Consider the following 23,783-nt stretch of genomic DNA (forward strand, 5'->3'; position numbering starts at 1 on the left):
TGTCGAATAATAGTGAAGACATTAAAACTATGAAATAACACTTGGAATCATGTATTAACCAAAAATGTGGTAAACAAATCAAAATATATTTGATATTCTTCAAACTAGCCACCTTGATGACAGCTTTGCACACTCATTCCAGGTGAGGTAGTCACCTGGAATGCATTTCAATGAACAGGTGTGCCTTGTTAAAAGTTCATTTGTGGAATTTATTTCCTTAATGAGTTTGAGCCAATCAGTTGTGTTGTGACAAGGTAGCGTTTCAAACTCATAAAAGAAACACCCTCCTCCACTTACTCTCACCTTATGCCCTTGGGGGAATCCTCACGGCCATATTTGTCGTCAGTCAAAATGATTAGCCAAGCAAGTGAAGTTTGCAACGTAAGCCCCTCAGCCCTCGTTTTTAATGGAGTTTGCGAGTGTACAATTGTGTTCACTTCGGGGCCTGAAACGCCCCATAATTCAATTTGCGATGATTGTACATCTGCTAAGACAAGTCAGCCAAAACTTAAAACCTCAACGTCAATATGGAGTCAACATACAAGTGTAAGTAAAAACAACTACAAATAAGTTAGAAATTGTGCCATTAATGCACATGACGGCCCAAACACGTCTCGTAAAATAATGTTTTTGTTTGGATAGTTTTTGGAAATTGAAGAACTAAAACATTTTCCATCTTCAAAAGTTCCAGCTAGGCAAGGCTAACGTTAGCTAATTAATTTGCTCGCTATCATACAGTAGGTGTATATTAATAATTATATATTTAATTTAAGTAGACATGCAATCATATAAAGCAACCACAAGATACCGTTGGCTGAAAACACAATCATTGCGGGATGAACGAGGGACCAATTTTCAGGCATATACTTGCCCTGCAAGTGTATACTCATTAGACATCATGATACATCATCAGAAGTGTCCACTTAATTTGAGGGGAGAGGGTGTGTCTTAAGTGTTTGGAATGCAGCCCCAGAGTGACCTCTGCTGCAGAGGATAAGTTCATCAGAGTTACCAGCCTCAGAAATTGCAGCCCAAATAAATGCTTCATGGAGTTCAAGTAACAGACACATCTCAACATCGACTGTTCAGAGGAGACTGCATGAATCAGGCCTTCATGGTCGAATTGCTGCAAAGAAACCCCTACTAAAGAACACCAAGAAGAAGAGGAGACTTGTTTGGACCAAGAAACACAAGCAATGGACATTAGACCTGTGGAAATCTGTCCTTTGGTCTGATGAGTTCAAATCTGAGATTTTTGGTTCCAACCGCTGTGTCTTTGTGAGGCGCAGAGTAGGTGAACAGATTATATCTTTTTTTGGTTACTACATGATTCCATATGTGTTATTTCATAGATTGATGTCTTCATTATTATTCTACAATGTAGAAAATTGTTTTAAAAAAGTTTGGACTGGTACTGTAAATATTAGAACGAGCAATGTTGTAGTGGCATTGACTAAAATACAGTATATGTAATGAGTAAACATTATTAAAGTAACTAGTGTTCCATTATTAAAGTGACCAGTGATTTCATGCCTATGTACATAGGGCAGCAGTCTCTAAGGTGCAGGGGTGAGTAAACGGGTGGTAGCCAGCTAGTGATGGCTATTTAACAGTCTGATGGCCTTGAGATAGAAGCTGTTTTTCAGTCTCTCGGTCCCTGCTTTGATGCACATGTACTGGCCGTGGCTTGGATGGTTGATGTCCTTGATGATCTTTTTGTCCTTTCTGTGCCATCGGGTGCTGTAGGTGTCCTGGAGGGCAGGCAGTGTGGCCCTGGTGATGCGTTGGGCAGACCGCACCTCCCTCTGGAGAGCCCTGCGGTTGCGGGCGGTGCAGTTGCCGTACCAGGTGGTTATACAACCTGACAGGATGCTCTCAATTGTGCATTTGTAAAAGTTTGTGAGGGTCTTATGGGCCAAGCTGAATTTCTTCAGCCTTTTGAGGTTGAAAAGGTGCTTTTCTTCACCACACTGTCTGTGTGGGAGGTCCATTTGAGCTTGTCAGTGATATGTACGCCGAGGAACTTGAAGCTTTCACCTTCTCCACTGCGGTCCCATCGATGTGGATAGGGGGGTGCTCCTTCTGCTGTTTCCTGAAGTCTACGATCACCTCCTTTGTTTTGTTGATGTTGAGGGAGAGGTTATTTTCCTGGCATCTCTGCCACATCCCTCACCTCCCCCGTAGGATGTCTCATCATTGTTGTTAATCAGATAATCAGGCCTACTACTTTTGTGTCGTCTGCGAACTTGATGAAAGGACTTAAACACTGCCCTGCCTTGTGTTTTACAGTACTCTGTCAGTGGAAAAATCCAATTCTATGTTTGACTGTAGAATGTATAAATACAGTGGGGCAAAAAAGTATTTAGTTAGCCACCAATTGTGCAAGTTTTCCCACTTAAAAAGATGAGGCCTGTAATTTTCATCATAGGTACACTTCAACTATGACAGACAAAATGAGAAAAAAAATCCAGAAAATCACATTGTAGGATTTTTTTATGAATTTATTTGCAAATTATGGTGGAAAATAAGTATTTGGTCAATTACAAAAGTTTATCTCAATACTTTGTTATATACCCTTTGTTGGCAATGACAGAGGTCAAACGTTTTCTGTAAGTCTTCACAAGGTTTCCACACACTGTTGCTGGTATTTTGGCCCATTCCTCCATGCAGATCTCTTCTAGAGCAATGATGTTTTGGGACTGTTGCTGGGCAACACAGACTTTCAACTCCCTCCAAAGATTTTCTATGGGTTTGAGATCTGGAGACTGGCTAGGCTACTCCAGGACCTTGAAATGCTTCTTACGAAGCCACTCCTTCGTTGCCCGGGTGGTGTGTTTGGGATCATTGTCATGCAGAAAGACCCAGCCACTTTTCATCTTCAATGCCCTTGCTGATGGAAGGAGGTTTTCACTCAAAATCTCACGATACATGGCCCCATTCATTCTTTTCTTTACACGGATCAGTCGTCCTGATCCCTTTGGAGAAAAACAGCCCCAAAGCATGATGTTTCCACCCCCATGCTTCACAGTAGGTATGGTGTTCTTTGGATGCAACTCAGCATTCTTTGTCCTCCAAACACGACAAGTTTAGTTTTTACCAAAAAGTTATATTTTGGTTTCATCTGACCATATGACATTCTCCCAATCTTCTTCTGGATCATCCAAATGCTCTCTAGCAAACTTCAGACAGGCCTGGACATGTACTGGCTTAAGCAGGGGGACACGTCTGGCACTGCAGGATTTGAGTCCCTGGCGGCGTAGTGTGTTACTGATGGTAGGCTTTGTTACTTTGGTCCCAGCTCTCTGCAGGTCATTCACTAGGTCCTCCCGTGTGGTTCTGGGATTTTTGCTCACCGTTCTTGTGATCATTTTGACCCCACGAAGTGAGATCTTGCGTGGAGCCCCAGATCGAGGGAGATCATCAGTGGTCTTCTATGTCTTCCATTTCCTAATAATTGCTCCCACAGTGGATTTCTTCAAAACAAGCTGCTTACCTATTGCAGATTCAGTCTTCCCAGCCTGGTGCAGGTCTACAATTTTGTTTCTGGTGTCCTTTGACAGCTCTTTGGTCTTGGCCATAGTGGAGTTTGGAGTGTGACTATTTGAGGTTGTGGACAGGTCTTTTATACTGATAACAAGTTCAAACAGGTGCCATTAATACAGGTAATGAGTGGAGGACAGAGGACCCTCTTAAAGAAGAAGTTACAGGTCTGTGAGAGCCAGAAATATTGCTTGTTTGTAGGTGACCAAATACTTATTTTCCACCATCATTTGCAAATAAATTCATTAAAATCCTACAATGTGATTTTCTGGATTTTTTTTCTTCTCATTTTGTCTGTCATAGTTGAAGTGTACCTATGATGAAAATTACAGGCCTCATCTTTTTAAGTGGGCGAACTTGCACAATTGGTGGCTGACTAAATACTTTCTTGCCCCACCGTAAATGGGTTATGGCAAGGTGAATTATTTCTGACATTGAACAATGGAGACTTGGATGCAGCATAGCCATGCCCTCCATTAGTTCTCTGTTTTCACTCTCCTCTCTCTAGGGGAGCTGTAGGATGTGGCTCTGCAAGGAGACATGAGAGAGGCACAGTGGGAGGGTCTCAATACTCAGCTTCCACAACCTCAACCTGGGTGACTATCAATGAGGCAGCAATTCGACCATGAAGGCCTGCTTATTCATTAATCCATTGAATATATACACTGCTAAAAAAATAAAGGGAACACTTAAACAACACAATGTAACTCCAAGTCAATCACACTTCTGTAAAATCAAACTGTCCACTTAGGAAGCAACACTGATTGACAAATTTCACATGCTGTTGTGCAAATGGAATAGATAACAGGTGGAAATTATAGGCAATTAGCAAGACACCCCCAATAAAGGAGTGGTTCTGCAGGTGGTGACCACAGACCACTTCTCAGTTCCTATGCTTCCTGGCTGATGTTTTGGTCACTTTTGAATGCTGGCGGTGCTTTCACTCTAGTGGTAGCTTGAGACGGAGTCTAAAACCCACACAAGTGGCTCAGGTAGTGCAGCTCATCCAGGATGGCACATCAATGCGAGATGTGGCAAGAAGGTTTGCTGTGTCTGTCAGCGTAGTGTCCAGACCATGGAGGTGCTACCAGGAGACAGGCCAGTACATCAGGAGACGTGGCGGAGGCCGTAGGAGGGCAACAACCCAGCAGCAGGACAGCTACCTCCGCCTTTGTGCAAGGAGGAGCAGGAGGAGCACTGCCAGAGCCCTGCAAAATGACCTCCAGCAGGCCACAAATGTGCATGTGTCTGCTCAAACGGTCAGAAACAGACTCCATGAGGGTGGTATGAGGGCCCGACGTCCACAGGTGGGGGTTGTGCTTACAGCCCAACACCGTGCAGGACGTTTGGCATTTGCCAGAGAACACCAAGATTGGCAAATTCGCCACTGGCACCCTGTGCTCTTCACAGATGAAAGCAGGTTCACACTGAGCACATGTGACAGTCTGGAGACGCTGTGGAGAATGCTCTGCTGCCTGCAACATACTCCAGCATGACCGGTTTGGCGGTGGGTCAGTCATGGTGTGGGGTGGCATTTCTTTGGGGGCCCGCACAGCCCTCCATGTGCTCGCCAGAGGTAGTCTGACTGCCATTAGGTACCGAGATGAGATCCTCAGACCCCTTGTGAGACCATATGCTGGTGCGGTTGGCCCTGGGTTCCTCCTAATGCAAGACGATGCTAGACCTCATGTGGCTGGAGTGTGTCAGCAGTTCCTGCAAGAGGAAGGCATTGATGCTATGGACTGGCACGCCCGTTCCCCAGACCTGAATCCAATTGAGCACATCTGGGACATAATGTCTCGCTCCATCGCTCCATCCACCATCCATGCACCACAGACTGTCCAGGAGTTGGCGGATGCTTTAGTCCAGGTCTGGGAGGAGATCCCTCAGGAGACCATCCGCCACCTCATCAGGAGCATGCCCAGGTGTTGTAGGGAGGTCATACAGGCACGTGGAGGCCACACACACTACTGAGCCTCATTTTGACTTGTTTTAAGGACATTACATCAAAGTTGGATCAGCCTGTAGTGTGGTTTTCCACTTTAATTTTGAGTGTGACTCCAAATCCAGACCTCCATGGGTTGATAAATTTGATTTCCATTGATAATTGTGTGATTTTGTTGTCAGCACATTCAACTATTTAAAGAAAAAAGTATTTAATAAGAATATTTCATTCATTCAGATCTAGGATGTGTTATTTTAGTGTTCCCTTTATTTTTTTGAGCAGTGTATTATTTAAGGGGCCATCTTGTGTTTGACCCAGAGAACAGTACAATGTTACGGTTCTCATGAGTTTATTATAGGCCTATTGAGGTACTTTTACTGCTAAAGTAAAAACACAATGTAGTGTAATAATTCTGGTAATATTTCAAAACTTTTTAATTGGGAAAAGTTTTATAACATGCCTATCTATTTGGTGATCATGTTACATTATGCACTAATTTGAGGAAATCCAATGTAAAGACCAAGGGCTATGGGTGTGGTACAGACAGCCAGGTGATGTATTTGGGCAGGGCAGACCAGCACAGCACGTGATCAATAGCAATAGCCATACTATATTGAGAACACGGCCATCTTTGCCCTCGACTTGCATTTTTCCTTCTGGAGAAACATTTGCTCAGCCCTGCAATATTTCCCGAGGTCACTGCAGCCACACAGACGCTTCGGGGAGGAGGGTGCGCGCACGCGCCCTGAATGAGGAAGACTGCATTAGTATAGTAAGCTAATTGAGAACAACATGTGACAGTCAGTATTGCAATGCCGTTTCTGATGACACCGAGAAGTGTGTGTATAACCGATAACTACAACCGTGGCAAACAAACGATCGCCTTCGCGTCGGCGCTATAAACCGAAGCTCTAAACATGACAGGAACGCAAACCGTTTGTTATGCCTGAGGACCTGGAAAACGGCACATGATATTTTCTCTGAACGTGTCTAGTATGTACGGACGAATGTATCAATCCATGGCCTGCGGGGTACAGAAGAAGAATCGCTAAGTATTTAGCTACATTGTAGCAGTAGGTTATGATGTCAGGGCTTGAAACAGCGCATGGGGTTTATGATCAATTTAACTTCAGAAAACCCACCTTGCGTGCTTTTCCCCTATCCATAGCCTAATAAGAAATGCTCAATTAAACCAGCTGCAACACTTGAGGCTTGCAGATTTGTGGTAAATATCGTATATCCTAAACAGTAGTATATTGACTTTGAGATGTCATTTAACAGCCCACCAACGTCGGATAGTTGTATGCCTATGCTTAAAATGCACGTAATTCTTAGCTGGGCAAACACCTCGGATGTCATGTAGCCTAGTAGACACATTTACCAAAATGCTACCAGGTTCTATTCAAATAACGGGAGAGACACTGTCGGGAGCTGAGATCAAGGATATTTGTGACAGCCTGAAAGAGAACAGTGTGAGGCTTCTGTCAATCAGGGGATGTCAGCTTTCGGACCGAGACTTTGGACGGGTGTGTCGTGGTGTGGCGGAGTCCCACTCACTGGCGCAACTCAACATGAACCTCGGTGTGGTCTCCACCATCAACCGAACCAAGCATCTCGCAGATGCACTCAAGACAAACAGATCGATCCAGACCCTTTTGTAAGTAGCCTAGTAGATCACATTGAATAAGGTGTGTCGGTCTGACTGATTGGTTGATGTTAGAGGTTGATATGGCTACTGTAGTCTATTAACTAATTGTAATCAGTATGGGTGCCTCAATTTGTGATCCAGTAAAAGCTGTCCAAGGCATTAAATGGGGGACCTGACCCCAATTACCATGATTATGCACATGAGCATCAACTCAAGTTGATGTCAATTTGATGCTTTATCCAGATTGAAAGGTGAATTAATTGGCTGGTCTTCATTGGAACTGTTGTATTGACTGATATTCTGCATTTCTCTCTCCTCCCATCTCTCCTATGCCACAGTCTCCATGGAAGCCCCCTCCTAGATGCAGGATTGGTCACCCTCAACACTGCATTGTCCACTCACCCTTCACTGGTGTCTCTGGACCTGGGGGACTGTATGCTGGGGGATGAGGCACTGCGGCTTATCTGTGCCATGCTGCCTCCGGATGGGGCCAAGTCAGGTACAGCCACTCCACACTGCTCTCACTGTTACTGGGCTGTCAGACTCTGAACCTGGCCTGCTGGGGGACAGTGGTTGGAAACAATAGGTTAGTGTAGAAGGCCTCTCTAAGTGCATGTGTGGGTTAACACATTTTTTTGATTATAGAAAATACAGTCCAGACAAATGTACAACTCATAAAGGGTTTACAGAACATTCATAAAGTTGTTATTGGACACGACATAGATCTGTCACAATGATCTTTTGCCGTCCTTTATGTAGCATGACATTTGCTTATGAGTGATTTCTGAAGCATCTATATAGGCCTTATAAAGGATTTTATGAAGGCATTATGTGTTAAACGTTGTAGTGTTTACAATTAGAGTCAAGTTACACGATAAGGTAGTGTAATACATATAATATATGGTTATATTTTCGGCTCTGCCTATACTCAGTTGATGGTCATTTGATGGTGATGGACAGCCTGTCCCACAGGGCTTAGAGAGCTGACTCTTAGTGCGAACCCCAGCATCACAACCAAGGGATGGGCCCGCCTGGCCATCGCTGTGGCCCACAGCTCCCAGCTCCGAGTCCTCAACTTGGACTACAACCCCCTGGGTAAGAACCAATCACCAGGATACAAAACCAATTACTGTACTTTATCGGTGAGTTTCTTAATATGGAATCAGCTCAAAAGGAATCAGATTCTTATTGACATAAAAAGATTTGCATCTCAGTTAACTTTGGATAATCAATATGAACTTCAAGCATTGGAAAAAATAACTTTTGTGTCATGTGTTATGGGACTTTTTCAGAGGTGAAACACTCCTGAGATACCAAAGACGTCCATTTTATGGGCCAGTTGCCTACTGCATTACCATTTTTTATTTTATTTATTCAGGTGCGTCTCCATGACAACCCCCTGGCTGCTTGCACTACAGAGAAATAGGAAAGCAGGTCATTTTAGGAACATAGTGTTTACAAAGGCAGCCCAATTCTGATTTGATTGGTCAAAAGACCAATTAGTGGAAAAAAGATCAGAATTGGGCTGCCTGTGTGAACGCAGTCATGTTGTCCCCATTTAAGTTTAGATTGAATTTTAGAGGGCACACTTGATACAGAATTATACGTCTATGGTCATTTTGGAGCAAGTATACAGGGTAAAACGTTCAGATTTCATCCATCTGAAATATGGGTTGTCAATGACATTCCTAATTACTGAGGGGTAGCCCCAACCAGGACTCAAATCCGAGTTTGGCTACTACCAACCCAACACCTTAGCTGTTAAGCCATGAGATGCGAATCCCTCTACGATGTCGCTATGTGTTGGTTTAAGGTGGTTACACTACCCCCTTTCTTCAGGAGAGCGTGTCCCTACTATTTTCTATACCGAGTCCCTCACGTGAACTGCCTCACAGGCACCATTTGATATATTGTAATAAACAATGAACTGATCTTAAATACACCTAAAACCAAACGCATTATGTATTTGGTTCAAAACATTCTCCTAGAGCTAAACATCAACTGGAATTGTGCACAAAGGATGTGACCATTGAACACTTTGAAGAAGCGTAACTAGGAGTAACAGAATGGTCAGTATCATGGTCAAGTCATATTGACGACGATGGGGAGAGGTTCTGTATGTGTTGATGTCTTGCAGTAGCTAGCTCGCTAAATCGTCCCTTTCCTTAGCCATGGATGGAAATGGGGATTTGGACTTTGTTGCCCATGCAAGGAAGTTTGGCTAGCAAGCACTGTAGCTCGGCAGCCTTGGACAACACAAACTGAAAGCGTACTGTATGACAGAGCCATAGACCGTTTTGCCAACATGAAAGAGAGCGTTCAACTAGACTACAAGTAGGTGTTAACGTTTTTTGTTATACTTGCGCATGCACACAGATGCATGGACAGCCACTTGATATTTAGCAACATTTATTGGACAAAATAGTATTTGGCATGGGTGCAACTTTCACTAGGGACGGGGGGGGGGACATATCCCCCACAAAATTATGAAATTACATTTTTGTCCCTCCCAGTTTTCTAATTGAAATGTCATACAAAACGAGGCAATGGTGTGCTTTAGGACCATGTGAAGGCCTCCGAACGGTCGGTTAGGCTGTTTGGAGTGTTTATCCAACTAGAATAAAAGAGAAAAAAAAGTTATGCCCCCCACCATCCACTTCTAAAACCAAAGTTGCGCCCCTGTTTTTTTGGTATCTTTAAGTTTGTTTTCAGTGTATTAAACTAAACATTTATAACCTTGTTGATTTGATGTTTAAATGGTGCTGGAATAGCGGAGGCAGTGCTCTTGTTGTCTTTGTGCTGACTTGCGGTAACTCTGTGGTTCTAAATCAGTAGTTGATTAGTAAACTGTCAAACATTAACATGCTTGACAATGCTGCAGGTGACATAACTGTTTGTTACATTAAATATTTTCTATTTTGTGGACTTCACCGGACAGATGTTTCTCTCCAGTTTTGTCACTGTTTTCTTTTTGTTGTCACTGCCTTATTGTACATCACGGTGGTGTATGAACGAATAGGTTACAGAGCAAACAACACAATTATTACAACTAAGGTTGGAAAATAGCTTTTTACCCAGTGATTTTACCCGCGCACCGCTTCTGCTGGTAATATGGTCATGTGCAGCAAAGAAAGACCTAGCAAAGCTTCAGCAGGCTCAAAACAAAGCAGCACGCCTTGCCCTTAACTACACACACACACACACAACTAACATCAACAACATGCATGATAGTCTTTCTTGGTTTAGGATAAATGTACTCTTTTTAACTTCTTATGGCTGGGGGCAGTATTGAGTAGCTTGGATGAATAAGGTGCCCAGAGTAAACTGCCTGCTACTCAGTCCCAGTTGCTAATATATGCTTATTGTTTGGATTGAAAACACTCTGAAGTTTCTTAAACAGTTTGAATGATGTCTGTGAGTATAACATAACTCATATGGCAGGCAAAAACCTGAGAAAAAATCCAACCAGGAAGTGAGAAATCTGAGTTTGGTCATTTTTCACTCATTCCCTATTGAAGATACAGTGGGATATTGGTGATGTTGCACTTCCTAAAGCTTCCACTAGATGTCAACAGTCTTTAGGACCTGGTTTGATTTTTCTACTGTGAAGTGGGGCCGAATGAGAGGGGAATGAGTCAGAGGTCTGGCAGAATGCCTTGAGCTCGTGACGCTTGTTCACTTGAGAGCGAGCTCTGTTCCATCACAATTCTACAGACAAAGGAATTCTCCGGTTGGAACATTGTTGAAGATTTATGTTTTAAACATCCTAAAGATTGATTCTATACATCGTTTGACATGTTTCTACAGACTGTAACGGAACTCTTTGACATTTCGTCTGCTCCTAGTGAACGCGCTTCGTGAGTTTGTTTTTGTTTACAAAATGTGCTAACAAGTAGCTATTTGGACAGAAATGGACATTATCGAACAAAACAAACATTTATTGTGGAACTGGGATTCCTAGGAGTGCATTCTGATGAAGATCATCAAAGGTAAGTGAATATTTCTAATGTTATTTCTGACTTCTGTTGACTGCACAATATAGCGGATATCTTTTTGGTTTGTTTGGTCGGTCTCATGGTTTGCTGTTTTGAAATCTGACACAGCAGTTGTATTAAGGAGAAGTGTATCTAAAGTTCCACGTATCACACTTGTATTTTCATCAACATTTATAATGAGTATTTCTGTAAATTGTGGCTCTCTGCAAAATCACCAGATGTTTTTGGAACTACTGAACATAAACGCGCCAATGTATACTGAGATGTTTTGATATAAATATGAACTTTATCGAACAAAACATACATGTATTGTGTAACATTAAGTCCTAGGAGTGTCATATGATGAAGATCGTCAAAGGTTGGTGATTTATTTTATCTTTATTTGTGCTTTTTGTGACTCTCTTTGGCTGGAAAAATACCTGTGTTTTTCTGTGACTTGGCTCTGACCTAACATAATCGTTTGTGGTGCTTTCGCCGTAAAGCCTATTTGAAATCGGACACTGTGGTGGGATTAACAAGAAGTGTATCTTTAAAATGGTGTGAAATACTTGTATGTCTGAGGAATTTTAATTATGAGATTTCTGTTGTTTTGAATTTGGCGCCCTGCACTTTCACTGACTGTTGTCATATCGATCCCGTTAGCGGGATCTCATCCCTAAGAAGTTTTAAGAAACATTTTGTGTTGAAAATGCCTAACCACTTGTATAATCTATTTGCATACACTTCAAACAGATTTACATACCCCACCAGACATGCCACTATGGGGTTATTTTACGGTACCCAAACCAAAAACATATTTAATGTGTCACTCAGTTATGTATAGAGCCATGTCATCCTGGAATGGTCTGCCACCAGAGTATACTCAGGCAAAAAGCAAGTTTAGCTTAAAATATCTAATTTAACTGTACTGTATATAACTGTGTGTGTGTGTGTGTGTGTGTGTGTGTGTGTGTGTATATATATATATATTACACTGTATTTTAGTCAATGCCACTCCGACATTGTTCGTCCTAATATTTACAGTACCAGTCAAAAGTTTGGACACCTACTCATTCAAGGGCTTTTCTTTATTTTGACTATTTTCTACATTGTAGAATAATACTGAAAACAAAAACTATTAAATAACACATGGAATCATGTAGTAACCAAAAAAGTGTAAAAACAAATCAAAATATTTCACATTTGCGATTATTCAAAGTAGCAACCCTTTGCCTTGATGACCGCTTTGCACACTCTTGGCATTCTCTCAACCAGCTTCATGATGTAGTCACCTGGAATTCATTTCAATTAAAAGGTGAGCCTTGTTAAAAGTTCATTTGTGTAATTTCTTTCCTCAATGCGTTTGAGCCAATGTTTTTATTTTTAATTAAATGTAATATCTTATGTTCTTGTCTTTCTGTACTTTATCATGTATTTTTGTGTTTTATGTGGACCCCAGGAAGATTAGCTGATGCATGGGTATCTGAATAAACTAATCGAAACCATCCCACTTCTGACACCAATGTACGGAATACGGGACTCGAACAAGGCTCTAGCTACTGTCAACCCAACACCTTAGCCATTACGCCAAGATATCCAAACCCCTTCATGAGGTCGCTAGGTGTTGAGTTATGGTTGCTACAATAGGTATCATGTTGAAATGACGTGCATATGCCTGGTGAAGGTGAAAGCCGAAACATAGTGTATAATTTATCAGCTTCATCCTTTAGGAATAAATTAACTGATTATGCAATTACTAATCTGTGTCCGGTCCAAATCTGTCGTTCGGGGTCAATGACAACAAACACATCAATCAGCTTTCTGCAATGCTCAATTGACAGACTCACCTTCTGAACTCACTCATGTTTTGGTTGTGTTGGGGTTCCAGGGGACCAGATTGCAGGTATGCTAGCAGTGGCTGTGGCGTCCAGCAGAACTCTGGAGGTGTTGGATCTGGAGGGAACAGGACTCTCAAATCAGTCAGCACAGGTCTGTAACATCAACATCACCACCACCAGAGCAACGTCATCAGCACCACAGAGTGTGAAAAACATTTTACAAAGACCGTGAGAAGACATCTGATGTAGTTTCATTATGAGTTAAAACTCATTCTATTGGGGGAGGTACAGTGCCTTGCGAAAGTATTCGGCCCCCTTGAACTTTGCGACCTTTTGCCACATTTCAGGCTTCAAACATAAAGATATAAAACTGTATTTTTTGTGAAGAATCAACAACAAGTGGGACACAATCATGAAGTGGAACGACATTTATTGGAAATTTCAAACTTTTTTAACAAATCAAAAACTGAAATTGGGTGTGCAAAATTATTCAGCCCCCTTAAGTTAATACTTTGTAGCGCCACCTTTTGCTGCGATTACAGCTGTAAGTCGCTTGGGGTATGTCTCTATCAGTTTTGCACATCGAGAGACTGAAATGTTTTCCCATTCCTCCTTGCAAAACAGCTCGAGCTCAGTGAGGTTGGATGGAGAGCATTTGTGAACAGCAGTTTTCAGTTCTTTCCACAGATTCTCGATTGGATTCAGGTCTGGACTTTGACTTGGCCATTCTAACACCTGGATATGTTTATTTTTGAACCATTCCATTGTAGATTTTGCTTTATGTTTTGGATCATTGTCTTGTTGGAAGACAAATCTCCGTCCCAGTCTCGGGTCTGTTGCAGACTCCATCAGGTTTTCTTCTAGAATGGTCCTGTATTTGGCTCCATCCATCTTCCCATCAATTTGAACCATCTTCCCTGTCCCTGCTGAAGAAAAGCAGGCCCAAACCATGATGCTGCCACCACCATGTTTGACAGTGGGGATGGTGTGTTCAGGGTGATGAGCTGTGTTGCTTTTACGCCAAACATAACGTTTTGCATTGTTGCCAAAAAGTTCAATTTTGGTTTCATCTGACCAGAGCACCTTCTTCCACATGTTTGGTGTGTCTCCCAGGTGGCTTGTGGCAAACTTTAAACAACACTTTTTATGGATATCTTTAAGAAATGGCTTTCTTCTTGCCACTCTTCCATAAAGGCCAGATTTGTGCAATATACGACTGACTATACGATTGTTGTCCTATGGACAGAGTCTCCCACCTCAGCTGTAGATCTCTGCAGTTCATCCAGAGTGATCATGGGCCTCTTGGCTGCATCTCTGATCAGTCTTCTCCTTGTATGAGCTGAAAGTTTAGAGGGACGGCCAGGTCTTGGTAGATTTGCAGTGGTCTGATACTCCTTCCATTTCAATATTATCGCTTGCACAGTGCTCCTTGGGATGTTTAAAGCTTGGGAAATCTTTTTGTATCCAAATCCAGCTTTAAACTTCTTCACAACAGTATCTCGGACCTGCCTGGTGTGTTCCTTGTTCTTCATGATGCTCTCTGCGCTTTTAACGGACCTCTGAGACTATCGCAGTGCAGGTGCATTTATACGGAGACTTGATTACACACAGGTGGATTGTATTTATCATCATTAGTCATTTAGGTCAACATTGGATCATTCAGAGATCCTCACTGAACTTCTGGAGAGAGTTTGCTGCACTGAAAATAAAGGGGCTGAATAATTTTGCACGCCCAATTTTTCCGTTTTTGATTTGTTAAAAAAGTTTGAAATATCCAATAAATGTCGTTCCACTTCATGATTGTGTCCCACTTGTTGTTGATTCTTCACAAAAAGATACAGTTTTATATCTTTATGTTTGAAGCCTGAAATGTGGCAAAAGGTCGCAAAGTTCAAGGGGGGCGAATACTTTCGCAAGGCACTGTATATTCTTCTTTTTTTTCTCACTATAAATGATCTAGCTTACGTTCCTCATTACCTAATTAATGTTCAATGACCCTTAAATGTGGCGCCAATTTCCAGCAATACTCATGCCAATCATCAGTTAAAAGATATCGTTTTTGATGGACTTTCATTTATTTTCAGAAATGTTAAGCAGTTAGCTTTTTACCTACCTTCTTATAATCCCTTTAAAAAATGACCTTTAATGTGAACATTTACATTTTGCCATCCCACTTATTTTGTAGATTTAACTGAGTTACATCCACTAATTGAGGCCACTGCATATTAAATCACCCAATTGAACAGTCGTCATAGCAGAGACCTCTTCTTATGTTGGTCTAATTTTGAAGTCAGTCCACTTTCTACGGAGATGAAGCTCATTGGATGAGAAAGCCAGAGGTCCCTCCTCTCCAACCTGCACCTCCAATGGGTTTTGAGAAGGAGGCGAGGAGAGAGGACGTGAGGAGTATGCAATCAAGATTTGCCCCATGTCTCCCTCTCACATTCTCACTGTTATTGACCCATGACCCTGAATCTCATTTGCAGTGAAGGTGTGCTTACTCCCAGCTGTGGGAAGATACTCTTCTCCCACAAAGCACTTCACCAGCTGTGGCCTATTGAAAAGTGCTCAAGGCTTACGTACGTTTAGTGCTATCTGGAATCTTTGGGACGTCCCTACCCTAAACCCTAACCATTTTACTTTTCAACTTCGATGGTGTAGGGAAATCCCAAGGATCTCGGATAGCAAGTACCCTTACGGACAACTTATCCATTTCACTTCGTTTTCTACCTAGTCCCTCTCCAGTTTAAAGCTAGCTGATTTATAAAGAGACTGGGTTTACATGTAAATCCACACTCAGAAAAAACATTTGTGCACAGCTTTTTAGACCGATTCTGTGTATCCAAGCAAATAAATACATATACGTATTGACATTGAAGCAGTGACGGGCAGGCAGGGTAGTGAGGGCGGGCAGGCAGGGTAGTGAGGGCGGGCAGGCAGGGTAGTGAGGGCGGGCAGGCAGGGTAGTGAGGGCAGGCAGTGCTTACTCTGTGATCATCTAATCAAAAAAAGCAGTTTTGTTTCTCCTTTATTTAACTAGGCAAGTCAGTTAAGAACAAATTCTTATTTTCAATGAGGGCCTAGGAACTGCCTTGTTCAGGGGCAGAACGACAGATATCTTATCACAACTCGGGGATTCGATCTTGCAACCTTTTGCTCTAACCACTAGGCTACCTACTGCCAAATGGAAAAATACAAAAATATGATCATTCTTTTTTTTTGTTATCTCATGATTTTTTTTTCAATGATTCTAGTGGTTTCTATGCTCAAAATGTCAGGAAAGGCACCAGGGTATTCATGCCTTCCTTTCCAGCCATTCAAATGATTTATGCCACAGCCGTTCCTGACTCCAGTCACCGTTAATGGATAGGGTGAGCACACTGCTTTACCTAGCTTGAAGTAGCTTAACTCTTCGAACACACCGACAGCGTTATGACATTTTGGTACACCAATATTGCATTCATTTCCAATGAAACACTTCGTTTGCCTTGCAGCGTTGCAGAGGCAGTTGCAGTGTTTTCAGTGTGGTCCAGCTGCATACTATTTTGTGCAATGACACTGTCAGTGTGTTCGAAGCACAATTTGTTGCATTGAGGTGATTTCATATTTTGCGCATGCGTATTGCCTTAACATGTTGTGTGGGTATCGCCTAACGCATTGATCACACTGACAGCGTCATTGCTCAAAAAGGTACGCAGCATCATTTGGTTATGTATGCAACAAAAGTTGCAACATTCACCTTCTGTTACCATTTCTGCCAAGGCGTCTATGCATACAGTTTGACACATATGTTCGATAAATCCAACCTATGCACCACACCGAACGCCCTGCCTCCGCAACGCAATGCTGCAAGGCAAACGCAGCGTTTCATTGGAAATTAATGTCATTCTGGTGTACCAAAATGCCATAACTCTGTTTGTGTGTAAAAAGCGTATGCTGTGCACATTTGTGCGTGTCTACAAAGTTTGGCGCTTGCATCCCTTGAACTGAACCAAACCACTAGCTGGCTGGCAAAAACAACCTGAACACACGGTTTGGAGGGTTCGAAGAGTGGAATGTCTACCATAGTGAAAGTTAAGACCAGACAGAGGCAGTATTCAGGAGCTCTAGTGACAAAACGTGACATGACAGGCAACTCTGCTAGCTGTTGGGTAGGCAAACAGTGAGTACTGGACTGTCCACTTATCTGAAATGTCATTACCAATTAATACTTTTTACCCAGGCTTTTACACATCTGAGACATTTACTTTTGCATTGTGGATAATGGGAATTACTTCTTGTGTCAGTGTGAAAATGGAATGGGGATGCGTCTGCTGTGACTTCTACAATGCTGTCACTGAGAGGTTCACCAGACTAATGGACATACTTTGTAAGTAAAGGTAGGCCAAAATGCATTTTCCTTTGCAATTTGTTGGTTATGTTACTGTTGAATCTCTTTGCGTAGTCTAGTGGTTAAGAGTGTTGGGCCAGTAACTAGAAGGTTGCTAGTTAGAATTCCCGAGCCGACTGGGTGAAAGAAATCTGCCAATATGCCCTTGAGCAAGGTACTTAACCCTAATTGCGCCTTCTATAAGTCGCTATAGATAAGAGCTTCTGCTAAATGAAAAAAAGTTACAAAATGTACACTGCATTTAATTTATCAAGCTAAAATGGTTTTGTTGAGACTTTTTTTAGAACTGCATTTTTCAGCCATTTTGATTAAGAACATTTTGTTAGAACCTTATTATATATACACTTCCTTGAAAAGTTTGGGGTCATTTAGAAATGGCCTTGTTTTTGAAAGAAAAGCACTTTTTTTGTCCATTAAAATAACATCAAATTGATCAGAAATACAGTGTTGACATTGTCAATGTTGTAAATGACTATTGTAGCTGGAAAAGGCAGATTTTTAATGGAATATCTATATAAGGGTTCAGAGGACCATTTATCAACAATCATCACGCCTGTGTTACAATGGCACGTTGTGTTAGCGAATCCAAGTTTATCATTTTAAAAGGCTAATTGATCACTAGAAAACCTTTTTTACAATTGTTAGCACAGCTGAAAAACTGTTGTTCTGATTAAAGAAGCAATAAAACTGGCCTTCTTTAGACTAGTTGAGTATCTGGAGCATCAGCATTTGTGGGTTCGATTACAGGCTCAAAATGGCCAGAAACAAATAACTTTCTTCTGAAACTCGTCAGTCTATTCTTGTTCTGAGAAATGAAGTGTTAGTTGTGCAGAGGTGAGAACGGAGTAAGGCACAGGACACAGAATTGAGTAAAATAACAAACTTTACTCTGGAAAATAATCAGGAAAAAATAAATCCACGCAGGGATCACAAACCCTAACACAAACCAGGAACAATCACGCACAAAACATAATTTGAACCAGAGGGTTAAATAGGGAAATAATAATAACTTAATGGGAACCAGGTGTGTACACTCAAGACATAACAAATGGAAAACATGGATCGGTAGAAGCCGGTGATGACGAGCGCCGAACGCCACCCGAACAAGGAGAGGCACCAACTTCAGCGGAATTCGTGACAGTACACGCGCGGCTCCAGCAGCGCGCCGACACCGGCCTCGGGGATGACCCGGAGGATGAGGCGCAGGGCAATCTGGGTGGAGACAATGAAATTCCTGTAGTAAGGAAGGGTCCAGGATGTCCTCCACCAGGATGTCCTCCACCAGGATGTCCTCCACCAGGATGTCCTAACCTAGTACACACTGAAACGGAGACAGGTTAGTGGAGGAGTGGCGGAGGGAGTTTTGGGCCATCTCTGCCCAGGGGATGAAAGCCGACCACGCCTCCTGGCAATAAGACAACAGAAACCTACCCACATCCTGGTTAACTCTCTCCACCTGCCCATTCTTTTTGGGGGAAACCCTGAGGTCAGGCTGACCGAGACCCCCAGACGTTCCATGAATGCCCTCCAGACCCTTGATGTGAACTGGGAACCCCGATCAGACAATGTATCCTCGGGCACCCCGTAGTGCCGGAAGACTTGTGTAAACAGGGCCTCCACAGTCTGTAGGGTCGTAGGGAGACCGGGCAAAGGAATGAGATGGCAGGACTTAGAAAACCGATCCACAACAACCAGAATCGTGGTGTTTCCTTGTGACGGAGGGAGATCCGTCACGAAATCCACTGATAGGTGTGACCACGGCCGTTGTGGAACGGGTAGGGGTTGTAATTTCCCTCTGGGGAGGTGTCTAGGTGCCTTGCACTGGGTGCACACCGAGCAGGAGGAAACATACACCCTCACGTCCTTCGCTAAAGTGGGCCACCAGTACTTTCCGCTAAGACAGCGCACTGTCCGACCGATGCCAGGATGACCAGAGGAAGGTGACGTATGAGCCTAACAGATCAATCGATCACGAACATCAGACGGAACGTAATTACGTCCAACTGGACACTGGGTGGGAGTGGGCTCCGCACGTAATGCCCGCTCGATGTCCGCGTCAACCTCCCATACCACTGGTGCCACCAGGCAAGAAGCCGGAAGTATGGGAGTGGGATCCGTGGACCGCTCCTCTGTGTCATACATCCGAGACAGTGCGTCTGCCTTAGCGTTCTGGGAACCTGGTCTGTAGGATAGAGTGAACACAAAACGGGTTAAAAAAAAACATTGCCCACCTTGCCTGGCGAGAATTCATTCTCCTCGCCACCCAGATGTACTCCAGATTGCGGTGGTCAGTCCAAATGAGAAAAGGGTGTTTATCCCCCTCAAGCCAATGCCTCCATGCTTTCAGAGCCCCAACAACAGCCAACAGCTCCCGGTCCCCCACATCATAGTTACGCTCCGCCGGGCTGAGCTTCTTCGAAAAGAACGCACAGGGGTGGAGTTTGTGGCGTACCCGAGCGCTGAGACAGCACAGCTCCTATCCCAGCCTCGGACGCGTCTACCTCTACTATGAACGCTAAGGCGGGATCAGGATGACCCAACACAGGAGCCGAGGTAAACGGAGACTTCAGGCGACCAAAAGCCCCGTCCGCCCCAGCTGACCTTCTGCAGTCGCACTGGTCCCCCCTTCAGCAAAGAGGTAATGGGATCCGCTACCTGACCAAAGCCCAGGATAAACCTCCGGTAGTAGTTGGCAAACCCTAAGAATCGCTGCATGAAACATGTCTGTACTGTTTTGCTGCCGTTTCTGGCAGCAAAACAGTACATTGCCTCATTTACTGCCTTTAATTTAAAAACAAAAACAAAGCTGATATGGCTATCTTGCTTAAACAAATATGATTTCTACTGACAATTGATATGTACAAGCTATGGCACAAGCATTGGCTGCACTCACAATAACATCTGCTAACCATGTGGATGTGACCAATAAAATTGGATTTGATATGGCATAAAGGGACGACTAGCAGATAAGAGGCAATCCGTCATTTTCAATTAAGACAATGAGCGAGCTCGGACGGACGTATTCAATATAACTATTTGTTCAGCCCTTTTGAAATGTACAGCAACAGAATTCATAACATGGGCCATTCTTACAGTATTCTCCCTTTTCACCAAGTCAGAACAGTAGGATAAATAAAGGGGGCATATAAGCAGACAATGAAAGCTCTAACAATATTCAATGTTTAAAACAGGCTATAAGTTACATGTGCACCACCAAGTCAGAACAGTAGGCTAAGTTAGGGTCCCTTTCCCCCTCATATTATTAGGGTGAGGCACATGGGCCAGTAACAGCTTACTACACAACATACACTTAGTATTACTTTCTTAGCTACAGTATACATATCTCCCTGGCATATTACACCATTATGCAGCAGCATATAATACATTTTTGGACTCAACTTGTTATGCTGTGCTCACTTGTGGCACAGCGGTCCTTCATGGGCTAATTTTGTCATCGTCTGGCATTCTCTGGATTTTTGGTGCTTTCAAGACAACTGGGAACTGAAAAAAAACAAGGTTGAATCATGGCGTCAGTGATCTTCATGTTGGAGCTCTAGAAAGAGAACCGAGTTCCCGACTTGGAATTCCGAGTTAGATGACTTCAAAATATATTTTCCCAGTCGGAGCTAGAGTTTCCAGTTGTCTTGAACGTCTGAGATTTCACATTTCCTTAGTTTCCAGTTGTTTTGAACACGGTAGAAGTTATGCCGGATTGATAGCATGGCCAATGTATTCAACCTTTTCTGTCACATGGTGTTGAATGTTTGTCCTTTTAAGAGACCCTTAAACCGAGACTTTTTTAAAACACCCACTCCACTGAATAGCAGACTAGTGATTGCTTGCAGTTAGCCACTGATTCCTTCCAAACCACTCCTTGTTGAATTTTCGATTTCCAACTTTTGTAATGTTCTTGTCCAATGGCCGATGAGCACCGATACGTTTTATCTATAATTTCTATTCATAATTTCTCTTCATATGACAAAGATTGAAAAGGATTTGCCAGTAGATTGTCGACTTGATTCATGACTTCTAGCTTGTCCAATCAAAGCTCATGTAGATATGAAATTACGTCAAATCACGTTATCTGTGGCCAATGACCTTGAACCTTCTTGGATGGCCACTTCTAATGTCACTCAATGGTAGCACCCAAGGGTCTTGAATTTTTTTTTTTACCTCTACCCATAGATTTTACGGTGCAGTAGTCTCATTACCAACCCCTACGCTCCGTATTTTTGGCTGGCTGCCCCACCTCCACAGAAAGCACTAGCTAAGCTGAAACACCTGCATTTTTGGAGCTGCCTTACTCAAGAAAGCAAGAAAGAGACCATGTTTGTATGCGGCTTAATTTTGACATTGTTTGGAAACTGATATGTGACATGTATTAATGCCAAAATAACATGCACCTACCCTGCATGACGTGTCGCCACTGGCCACCAATCAGTTGTAACTGTGGATGCTACATTAATGTACTATATGGCTGAGTTGAGCAGTGTCATTTTGTCAGATTTGCAATATGCTGTCATCGCTTGTTTATTTTGGCTACATTGGCATTTACATTTGGTTAAAATTGTTTGTCAATTTCGGGTTAATAGCCTATGCCACTGGTTGTTGGAGCACCGTTGTATGGTGAACATGGGCTTCATCAAGGTTTATTTATGAGTAAATCTTGCTTTGTTAATAGCCAGTGCTTACCTCGCCACCGACCCACCTCACTGGATTGAAGTGACTTGTTACGTGCTGAAGTAATTCAAGAAAAACAAACCACTTAAATGTAAGTTCATAACCTGGAATATCATTCCCCACTGGCAAGCAGAACTACCTACACCTACAAACCCATCAGGTTTTCTTATCAACCCCTACTGTAGCCTGTCTGTGCTTCATGACAGAATCTCCCTCCCCTGTACCTTCAGGTCTTCCTCGAAATGGTGGAGAACTACCCCACCTGTCTGCGCATGCTGGTCCTGGCTGAGAACGCCATCAGCCCCGAGCTGCAGCAGCAGATTTCCGACCTGCTCTCCGAGGGAGAGGAGGACGACGACAAGGAGGGCGAGGCACGAGGCAGTGCTGCCATCCCCACCAGGGAGAAAACGGCTTGGATCCCCCACAGCAGTAAGGGCTGACCTGGCCAACCAAAATGCTCTCCTTCCCTGTCCCATCTTAGTCATATTCTAGACAGGACAGTTCCACTGTGGCGCTCTGTTCTGGAGTCTTGCAGATTTATAAAGAAATAATTTAGTATAATAAGCGTCTGTAAACCTGAACATCGGTGTAGGTGATGACCTCAAAATTATGACTCAATCAATCTGTAGAATGAGGCGTGGTCAGATCTGTGTGTGCTTTGGCCAACTTGCTCGTTGTCATCCCTTACACGGACAAAGGAGTTGGCTAAAGCACGAACAGAGCTAGCAACCAGGCTAGTTGTAGAAGTCCTAAACTCGTTTCCGTTGTCTCTGCCCTTTGCAGACTCCCACCCCCAGATGGTCCTGCTGACGTCAGGTCTAGGTGAGAGCCTTCTGGCTGAGACTGAGATGTGATTCCACAGCCTTCCTACCTTTTTTTAACCTCTTTCTTTCTGCTAGTATGTACGCAATAGTTGCAGCATCACCTGGTAGTGTGCAATCACACTTTTTGCATGACCTGTAGCAACAGAATACATTTTGGAGCAGGCACAAAATCCTTAACACACACACACACACCAAGTGTCTTATAGGGAATTATTTATTTTAATTATGTACAGTCTATTTACAGTTCCTATTTAAAGGTTTATGTAAGCAATGAAAGTCTGTTGATAGATCGACTAGATAGGATTGTTGTGATGGTCTGATGTGATGTCAGAATAAATCTGTTTACATCTTCTTAAAGACATTTGGATTCTTAAGTTATTTCCTGATTGGAATAGCCTACCTATGAATGCAATTAACACATTGGCATGACAATTCCTGTATAGCACTGAACCGTAGCTCACTGAAAACTGTTTTTCCTTTGACCTAAATGGCCTATTCTCTCCACTGAATGCTATACTAATGCCTCATATGAACACGATTTTGATATGGAATAGCCACAGGATGTTTCTGGGATCACTTAAACGTCACATACAGAACATCGGAATTGAATGTAACGAGCATGAGAGCTTATATTGTAAATCAGCAAAAATCACACCATGACAATGCAGCATGCAGCAGTGTTATCAGTCCTCGCCCCATATAATACATTGACCCCATCCTCATCATCCCCACAGCCAAAGTGGTGCTTACTAGGACAGCCATTATCCCCATCAAATCCCCTTGTTTGAGCCCCTTGTGCCTACATGTATTTCTAGCCTGGCCCATATCGTTATGATATTCGAGGTTTCTTGCAAACCTTCACATCAATACATCTTACTGTCTCTCTCCAGTGTGTTTGGTGACGTTATGGACATAGTACTAACTTTAACTACGTTATTAGGACA

At 42.9% G+C, this 23,783-nt stretch overlaps 1 protein-coding gene across 2 annotated transcripts; it reads left to right on the forward strand.

Moving 5' to 3' along the window:
* Positions 1–6,109: 6,109 nt before the first annotated feature.
* On the forward strand, positions 6,110–23,200 carry LOC112253409 (leucine-rich repeat-containing protein 73). 2 transcript variants are annotated; one of them, XM_024425389.2, is made up of 6 exons: positions 6,110–7,142; positions 7,472–7,632; positions 8,094–8,228; positions 12,996–13,096; positions 22,246–22,444; positions 22,799–23,200. In XM_024425389.2, the coding sequence occupies exons 1-6, from the start codon at positions 6,838–6,840 to the stop codon at positions 22,867–22,869; spliced, it is 972 nt and encodes a 323-aa protein (XP_024281157.2). In that variant the 5' UTR covers positions 6,110–6,837; the 3' UTR covers positions 22,870–23,200. The 2 variants fall into 2 exon arrangements, with proteins under 2 accessions (XP_024281157.2, XP_024281163.2); XM_024425395.2 differs by having other exon boundaries at positions 8,106–8,228.
* The last annotated feature ends 583 nt before the right edge of the window (positions 23,201–23,783 follow it).

This window comes from Oncorhynchus tshawytscha, linkage group LG01 (assembly GCF_018296145.1).
Source record: "Oncorhynchus tshawytscha isolate Ot180627B linkage group LG01, Otsh_v2.0, whole genome shotgun sequence".
Taxonomy (NCBI): Eukaryota; Metazoa; Chordata; class Actinopteri; order Salmoniformes; family Salmonidae; genus Oncorhynchus; species Oncorhynchus tshawytscha.